The 9,182-nt window shown below is 49.2% G+C and overlaps 1 protein-coding gene across 2 annotated transcripts in view; it reads right to left on the bottom strand.

Annotated features, from left to right (window-relative positions):
* Positions 1-5,883: 5,883 nt before the first annotated feature.
* STK10 (serine/threonine kinase 10) overlaps positions 5,884-9,182 on the bottom strand; it is a 61,169-nt gene continuing 57,870 nt past the window's right edge. For both annotated transcript variants that reach the window (XM_067304999.1, XM_067305000.1), the window contains 2 exons: positions 8,963-9,076; positions 5,884-8,847 (listed from right to left, as the gene is read on the bottom strand). In XM_067304999.1, coding sequence (XP_067161100.1) covers positions 8,707-8,847; positions 8,963-9,076 — 255 coding nt within the window. In that variant the 3' untranslated portion in view covers positions 5,884-8,706. The remainder of the gene's footprint in view (positions 8,848-8,962; positions 9,077-9,182) is intronic.

Genomic DNA, 9,182 nt, shown 5'->3' with positions numbered 1-9,182 from the left:
ACAACTATTGAAACTAGGTGGACAGGGGTCCATACAGAGGCCCAGATGAATCCAACTCCCATCAGGAAAGCCCTTAGATTCATGAGGGACCATGGGACTGAACCTTCAAGTGCTAATCAAGAGATGAAGCCTGGGAAAGCGCTACAGGCAGCTAACAGAAGGCAGAACTGCTGCTTTTGATCGCTGTGTTGGTGTCACATGTAGCATCCCAGCGTGAGCAGATGGATTTTTGCTGGTTTTAAAAACCCTAAAGGATAGGCGAATCAACCAAAGGACAATGAGGAAATCATCCAAAGCGGCTCTGCATCATGTTGCTGGCAAAAGAGAAAATGAACGTTGAAGAGATGTGGAACAGTGGAAAAAGCGGGAGTAAGAGAGGAACTGAACAATTGCTGGTCTTCAGATACTGAAAAGAGAAAGGCGATCAAGGTGATCACAGGGAAAAAAGAAGATAACTGGATATGGAAACCACAAAAAAGCACAGAAACATGTTAAACAAAATAGTTGCTCAATATTTGTTAAACTGCAAGGTGAGAGGTATTAAGTGAGAAAAATGAGTTAGGAATGCTACAGCTGCTGCTGTCCCTGTTGCTTTGGGTGCTGGTTTATTCTATTTAGGAGTGATTAGATTGCCAGACATCTGGAGAGAGGGTGACTGTGCTTGGGACGTTGACCTTATGTATGCACAGTCAATCCAATGAATTCCAGTAATTTGGTTTTACCAGAGTGCACAGACTGACCCTACCTCACTGAAAACAATGCACTGAAAACAATGTATCCAGATTGATCATTTAGCGGCCCAATCTATCTACACATTAACATGAAGTCCATCATCTAAACACCTTGGACTCTCTGCACCTGAATCCTAGGATCAGTCTGTGCATATCTAGGAACATTAGTGAATGTAAACACCAATTTAAAACCACATATGCAATGAGTTCTCAGTTTCTGCTGCTTTTAACATCAGAAAAAAAGCAAGCATGTTAGCAAAAAAAACCCCAAAAACAAAAAAACAAAAACAGCTGGGAAGAGCAAGTAGAAAACATTCAATTAAAAAAGCACATTGACCTGTAAGTGCAGCATCCAAGAATAGGCCAAAATGTGTTTTCTCACCAGATTTGTTTGGTCTAGTTTTAGAAGCAGTAATAGCTGCCACACAGAGAGATGGTGTGGGATAGTGTGTGGAGGGTGGGGGTGCTAGGCAGGGAACGGATGGACAATCAGATTTCCAGATGCTGCTGACCACATCACACCAATCACAAAAACACCCTACACAGCAGACCAGCAAGGCAGAAGATCTGCCCTGATGACCAGCGCTGTAAGGACTGGCAGCAGAACAAAAAAAGGAGAACAAGCAAAAAAGTGTGTGAGATAGCTCTGAACAGGAGCATCATCATCATCATCATCCCTCCTCCTGCTTCTGTCATCTCATACTGGCCACAGCCTCGAGGGGACAGAAAGCCTAACCCTAGAATTTCACTTTAGCCTGGAGGCAGATGGTGAATTTGGGAAGGGGGATCAAGTTCTGCCTGTTTTTACAGCCACAGAGCTCCTTCCCTGTCCTCCCACTCCAAGAGGCCCATGCCCAGCCGTTGTGGAGCACTTTACTGCCATGAACCTTCGGCAATGACCTTCATGCTGGCCTTTCATTTAACCCTGGGCACCATCCTGCAGCCGCTGTTGGGAATCCAGGAGTGATGGAGTGAACAACACACAGTGACACTGTGAAGGCTACCTCATTCATGAGCCTGAAGCAGCCCAGGGGGACACAGATGATTCTTTGCTTTGGAAAGCTTTGTTTTCCCCTTCCCCTTTTCAGGGGTGCACAAAGCCTTTGGGCATTCCTTTGCTGATAAATCCCTTTCCTTAATGCCACAAGATCCCCACATGGCGATGCTTGACATCATTGAAAGCAAAAGGAGAACATTTGAATGAGCTGTCACACCATCTTGGACCTACCTGGTCTAGGGACCAGGCCCAGTTCCCGCCTTCATCCTTCCAGCTTCTTTCTTTGTAGAGATCTGGATGCACCCACATGGTACACTCTGAGGATGTCGGGCCATTCCTCTATATCTGATATAAATCATGTGTATTAGATTGCCAGCTTGTTACACACAGGAGGTTATTTTATCTGTGTCTCCTAGCATAAACCCACTCCAGGCCTATGAACACTGGCAGAGAGCCGAGAGACTACACAAAATCGATAGGAAGCACTTAAGTATCAGCATTAACTCCCCCAGTACTGTAATCTGCTTAGATGGGCTTGAAGTGACTCCTTTGCAGAGGGACTCCAAGAGCACCAGGCACCTGCTGCAGGTCGATGGGTTACAAGTGCCCAGGAACAAAGCAGAGGCTAGAGACAATTGCAGCTAATGCTGTAAAACGGCTCCTGTGTTTAATTAACTGCTCTGAAGAGAGCTGTTGAGAAGAGTGGAGCACTGCTTTGCACGCTGACCTGATCACCTCCCAAGGGAGACCAGCCAGGAAGCTGATCGTGGAGCCCTGGCCTGGTCTCTACTTCTCCTTCGTAATTTATCAAGAAAACCACGAAATGTTCATCGAGGGAACCCAAATGAGGGTTTGTGATTGACCTGCATGTCTTGTGCTTGGCCCACACCTCTGTTTGTATGGTTGTGTGAGCAGCAGAGGTGTGGGAGCAGCGCTTCCCACAGCGAATTTACGTGGTAGAAGGGTACAGTGCATCTGAATGCAGTTTAGGGATGAACAAGGAGTCTCCTGTTGCCCTGAAGGAAGATTGGAGTGTTGTTAAGCCTAGAAAAATAACTACACAGAAGACCTCACCACCTCCTCAACTGCCAAGATCTGCTCAACCCACGTGCATGCTCCTTTCTTTCTGTAAAGATCATCAAACAATTTAAAGCAAGAGAACGAATGATTTTTTAGAAGTCAGTCATCAGCTAAGAAGTGCAAGTGGGTTTCTGCCTGGATGTAAGGAGGATCCAGCTGTTAGGTCACAGCTGGGTTGTCCCTGAGGTCTGTCAGGTGTCAGAAATGTACTGGAAAGAGAGAGCAGTGCCCCACACCCATCTTCAAACTGCGGTGAAAACAGTACCTACGCTCATTCTGTGTGGAGAGTCCATTATTCTTCTGCTTGCTTAATTTAAGAATTATGAGTATGTTCTAGGTGGCTAAATGTTCCTGCATTCATCTTCCCTGAGCTCCCTCACAAAGCACTAGTCAAAAATGACACCCCTACCAGAATGTTTTAGAGGGCAAATTTTTGGAGCTGAGGCACAGCAAAGCAATAGTTATGCACCAGACTGCCCTGCTCCTTAGCCCCTCTCTTCAGTCAACAGTGCTGGGTACTTGTCCCTTAACTAAGTCTTGAAGAAAGGGGGATCAAAACAAAGCTGCCAAGAATGATTTCCCATTGCTTTGACCCCAGTATTGCCAGTTTGACCTGTAGGCTGCAGACAGCACCGATCACTGGGTCAGCACAGCAGCAGCCTGCCTCCACCTTGCATGGAGGCATCGCAGCCCCCACGGCAGGGATGCTCAGCCTCGTGGCGGGGATGCTCAGCCCCCCAAGTTTGCACACTGTGACTGCTGACGGGGAAACCTGAGTCACTCCTGAGGACAACCTTGGCATGGGAGAGAAAATACGGAAGCACTGATGAAAAGCAGAGATCAAGTCAAGGTGTGCTGTAGTTAATGCCAAACTTGAGAAAAAGCAACCAAAGATTTTAGTGCCAGCATGCGGCCCCAGGTCTGTCCTTCGGAGCGAGGACGCAGCCTGGCGCCGAGGCCGCTGGCTTAGTGTGCATGCCATCTAGTGAACAAGTGGAAGAAGCGCAAACATCTCCCCGGCTGTCCTGGCGAGCGTGAAACCAGGCCCCGGCGGGTCGTGGTGGGCACCTGCTCGCACAGCGGGGCCAGCGGCACGGCCTCCACGTCGCGACGAGAGGGGCCTTTGCCCCCCTGCCTGCCCCTGCCCATCTGAGAAACAGGCACCAAACACACTCCAGCCGAACTACCCGCGTCTGAGGAGATTTGGCTCGACTCGAGCACTGGGTGGTTTGGCGTTTGGAGAATTAATCCAGCGGCCAGCGCGGCAGGGGTGCACGCAGTAGCCTTTAGTGTAACAAGGTGTGGATGGTTTTAGACACGAGCGCCTACAGCGGTGTTCCTCTCCGGCTGTCCTACAGCGAAGGAGACAGGCAGGTTAGGCACACGCCTCGACACTGCGACTGTCCCTGCCTGCCCTACTTTTGCTCCCCACAGAGAGCTACCTGCTCCCCAGCCCAGGAGGAACGCTACAACAGTGTTTTGGCAGCGGTAAGGAGCTCGGAGCCCCGATCTGCCGAGATATGAAGCGCAGAGAAGGTAATCAGGGGAGATGAGAATGGCGCTGGTGCTGCCCTAGCTGTAACTTTTCAGGGCAATCATCTCTATTTTTATAAATTAAGAAAGATTTTTCCTTTTGCTCTGTTTTCAGTGTTGCACTAGGGCAGGATGGTAGATAGCAGTTATTTCTGGAATATACAATGCCTTCCACATATTTATAAATAAAGCATCTCCACGGTTGAAGTTCCCCTCAGGCGATGCCAAGGACATGCAGATTAAATTAAACTACTCCCATGAGACCCTCCACTTTTACACTGGGATACACTGAGTGAGGCTGTTTCTGACCAGTGTGTCCCAAGACACTGTGCAGTCCTGGTACAAGCAATCGTAGGAGATTGCTGGATATATGTCCCCAGCTACTTCCTTTCTTACCATCTCACGGAGCAAGGAGACAGGTGGTTTCAGGCTTTGCTCTCACTGTGGTGCTGCCTATTTAAAGCAGCGTGCGCACATCTGCTTTCCCGGCCGGTTGGATGTGCCCTGTTCTGCCCGGCACCGTTGCACTCTTTGCACCGTAGCCCACCTCAGCTTGCACCCAGCACTGCCAGCTCTGCCTGTGGCCACAGCTCCCTGCCGCTTTCACCACCTCACGTCTGAGCTCACAGCCTGGGATTTTGTTCAATGGCCACAGGGTCACAAGGCCATTTCCGACGCTGAATTCAGGGTGGAAGGTGGCAGGCTGCGGAACAACCTTCCAAAAACAACGGCAAGACCACACCAACTCCACCAAAAGGGCACTGGACCAGCATGTGCCCCGCTTGGTGCAAGGCATCTGCATAAAAGAAATCATAACTAAACCTTCAAGTGGAAAACGAAGAGTACGCAGGCTCTGCAGTTGGTCAGAGGTGGTGGGAGCTTTTCTGAGCAGGCCAGGGGTGAGCAGCAGGGAAGCCACAGAGATGTCCCCCTGGCCCCGACACAGTGAAAGATGCAGTTTGGGTCTTGGCCCCCTAATCTGTCCCCAGAGTCCAAGCGCCCCTCGGCAAGGGCAGCATGGCCTAGCGGTGAGGAGACAGGGGGCAGCCCTAGGACCTCCTTGTCCCGACGAAACACGGGAGCCGAGGGATGTGTCTACGTCTTCCGTTAAAGCCAGAGAAGCTAAGCAAAAAGACAAAAAAACCCACGCATAAGTGGTTTTGCTCTTCAGACACCACACGCCCATACGGGCAGAGGTTCAGGCCTGGCTGGGCTGCAATGCTCCCTCTCCACCAAGCAGCGTCACCCACGGTCTATTTTAACACACAGCAAAGCCAGACCGGGAACTACTGCTCCGCACAGCTCTCCCAAAGTTTCAGCTCTGTAGCAAAAACGTTATTACTGCTGAGCTGCAGCTCGCACCAGAAGCGTTTCTGAAGCAACTAGCTATATTTAAAGAACTGGAAGTTCAGCCTTGCAAGGTTCATATCCCAGAACGGGCTCTGGAGAGCTCTAACTCAGCAAAAACCAGACCTGAAAAGCAAAACCGTGCTGGTCTGAGGCCGTCGCCAGGGATCACGCAGGAAATCAGACACGTGCCCGTGTTTCTTAATCTGTTACTTTATTAGATTGCTCTTTACATCACAGTGGTGCCCCACTGAAGACGCTTTACAAAATATTAAAAAACCTTTTATTCAAAGCCGTATTAAAAAAAAAAAAAAAAGGCATCACTTCCCCCCTCAAAAATAAATTGGGTTTATTCGTGGTTACTTCTGAACAGCAAACAACAAAACATTCCTTTTTAAAGGGGGAAAAATAACCACCTTGTAAACATTACCATCGCAAGATGTGCTCCCCTCCCCTCCTCTGGGAGGGGGGTACGGTGCGCAGAGCCACGGCACGCCTGGCAAAGGGACAGAGAAGGGGCAAATGGCAGGGGACAAAACCATTCCCACCCTTTATTAGCAAAAGGGGAACTTACGTTGCTGGTTCCAGGCTGCAAATAAGCTCAACTGGAGGAAGGGACAACCAGTTTACAATGGGGGGAGATCACATCAGCTCTTTAAAAGCCCCCAGAAATGGCCTCCATCCTCAGGGCCGCACAATATCCAGAGAGCTGACTCTCACTGGGCTGCTTCAAGAGGGCATTCGGAGAGGCTATGAACGTTTCAGCTAGACGAGGTATGTTATGAACAGTATGCTGTGAGACGTCCTTCTGCAGATCGCACATGACAGGTGCCAGGTTCTGATTTCTGTGACAACCATTTCATACCGTAGCTCCAAAATGACACCCATGGGACTGGGAACTAAATCCCTGGGGCTGCCACCGCACATTTCTAATGCTATTAGAAAGCTCAGACCAACACATTCCTGTTCAGAAACAACGCTCTGCATTTATTCATTCGCACATCAGCTCCCAGCCTGGCACTGTCATCATATCCAAAAGGTACAGCTGATGCTTTTGGAGACGGGACAGGTGATCTGTCTAGGAATGCAGGCTAGTTACTGAAAAGCCCCTCTGCAGTCTGCTTGCAAAGGGTCCCAGCCCTTTGATCACTATCTAGGCTGCCTGTGTTTATTAATAAAGACATTAATGGTGTGGATTCAGAAGAAACTTGGGATGGCCCAAAAGGATACAGTCCCGCTAGTTTGCATGAAGCTTGTAGATATGTATTATGAACTCTAAATAGGTAGTAAATGCATGCCTGAGATAAAGAGGTGTTAAAGACCTTGGAAGCCAACCCCTTGGGCTAAGTACCAATACTTACCAATACAGTCCAATACACCTCATACACCTTTTCCTGAAATACCATTGTGGCCCTGAATCAACACATGCAATTTTAAGATATCATTTTTTTCAGTAGAGATAGCCTTTTTTTTTTTCTTGCTAGGGAAGCAGGCATAAAACAACCAATGTAGTCCAGAGATCAACAGAAAGAGAAAAACCTAAGTACTACCATATGCCTTTTGATCACTGCAGTTGTGTAGAGAAGGGGCTGCTGCCCAGTGAGGTCACTGTCCCCTACTCCAGGACAGTGCTCTGGGTCCTACCCAGAAGCTCAGCCAAGCAGTGGCTTGGGCCGGACCACATCCCATGAAGCAGAAAGAAGGACATAGAGCTGGACGTGCCACTGTTCCTCTGCCACAAGCAGAAAGCGAGGAGAATCATCTGAGACAGACTGTGGCACATCATAAGGAGATAAGACATCAGTGGAAAAAAGTCATGCTGAGAGTAACAAGCCAGTGTGAACTGTCTTTCCTCTTCCCTAGCATCGCTTACTTCAAGACTCATTAATTCCTTTCAAACCACGCTTTGCAGCCTGTAACCCTGACAGCAAGGTGGCCAGGCTGGCTGACCTACATGGTCCATGCATATATGGCACTTAGCAAAGCTCAAGCAAGTGCGTGTGACTGCAAGAGATCTGGAAATAAAATCCTTCTCTCTCTCTCACTTGCCCTGACTAGAAGGCACATAACTTTGACTGACACCGTACTGTGTCACCGCAGAACTGGACACCGTTACAAGCTTCTCCCTCTGCGCATACACACACACTTCATTAATACACAAAAGCCCGCAGCCAGCTGAGCGGTTCAGTTATGACTTGCATGTTGCTGGCTGTGAGTCTGAGGGCCTGAGTCTTCAGTGCCGTACTCCAGACTGTCATCAGATAGTGTTAGGTAGGCGCCAGAGGGACTGGTGTGCCAGCAATCAAGGCAAACAAAGAAGGAGAGGCATCTTCTAAAGCAAGCCCAGCCAGTCCCCTTCCTTCACGGTCTATACTGGGAGGAAGGGGAAAGAAAAAACACAACCCTCTTGCCTCAAAAGAAAAAAAAATCCAAACCATTGTGTCTCCCTTGAGCAAAGAAGAGCCACAGTAGGTAACAATAACTCTTCTAAGGCAAGTGTTGGGGGTCCATGAGGCCAAGGTTAGCTTAAGACAATGCCAAAGCTGCTTTGCCACAGACAAGTCATTTACCCTGACACAGAGGACCGGGAGGACAAGCAGCCACAGTGAAGAGAGGTTAATAACCACTGGACAGAATATAAGAGCTACTGCCCATTTCTCCTGTTCAGAGCTGTTATTGCTTCAGTCAGAGCTGACAAGCCCAGTGAGCACCAGGCTCAACATAAAAGGTGACGCATTCAAATTCAGCCAACAGTGCAAGGAAGATCACAGATCCGGTCCCTCCCAGGCTTCCCAGTGTGGAGCTCTGCTGAGCAGACCAGCCCCTGGAAAAGCCACCAAAACTTCCAGTCAGCGTCCCACAGTGTAAGACAGAGGCTGCATTTATCCCAGACAGAGCGAGGGGACAGGATGGTGCTGCTCTGAGAAGAGGCTGCCGAGAGGGTCTTCCAAGTCCAGGTTGCCCACCTGCAGCCAAGGAGGACAGAGCAAGTACCAGCTGGTGGTCTGCCAGCTGGTGTTACAAGCTTTCTGCAGAGCTGAATGGGACAAACTTGGCATGTTTGGTTGGGGATGCTGGGGTTGGTCCATCTGCCTCCTCGCTCAGCTTGAAGAACATCTCCTGCTCACGCTTCTTTTGGTTCAGCTCATCCTCCAGAGCCTTAAGCAAAAAGGAACACACACAAGAGATGTATTTGTGATTATACTGGAGCTACGGACACTGTCCCTCCCAACCAGCTGAGCAGGACACCCTGCTCACACAGAGGAGGCATTACCTTTTTCCGTGGCCTCAGCATGTCCCGCCACTCCTTCATGTGCTGGTTGTGGTTCTCATCCAGGGATTTTAGCTTCTGGGTTTCATGTTCAATCAAGAGGTGACACTTTTCATTCTAAATACAGATCACATGATAAAACACCCATTAAATATACCGGACCAGGGACTGTAAACCCTGTGCTCAAACAGGACTTGCATCAGCCAGAGGCATTCAGAGCTCT

This window comes from Apteryx mantelli, chromosome 14 (assembly GCF_036417845.1).
Source record: "Apteryx mantelli isolate bAptMan1 chromosome 14, bAptMan1.hap1, whole genome shotgun sequence".
NCBI classification, from domain to species: Eukaryota; Metazoa; Chordata; class Aves; order Apterygiformes; family Apterygidae; genus Apteryx; species Apteryx mantelli.
The sequence above is the reverse complement of the archived record's forward strand: the minus strand, read 5'-3'. Positions and strand labels throughout refer to the sequence as shown.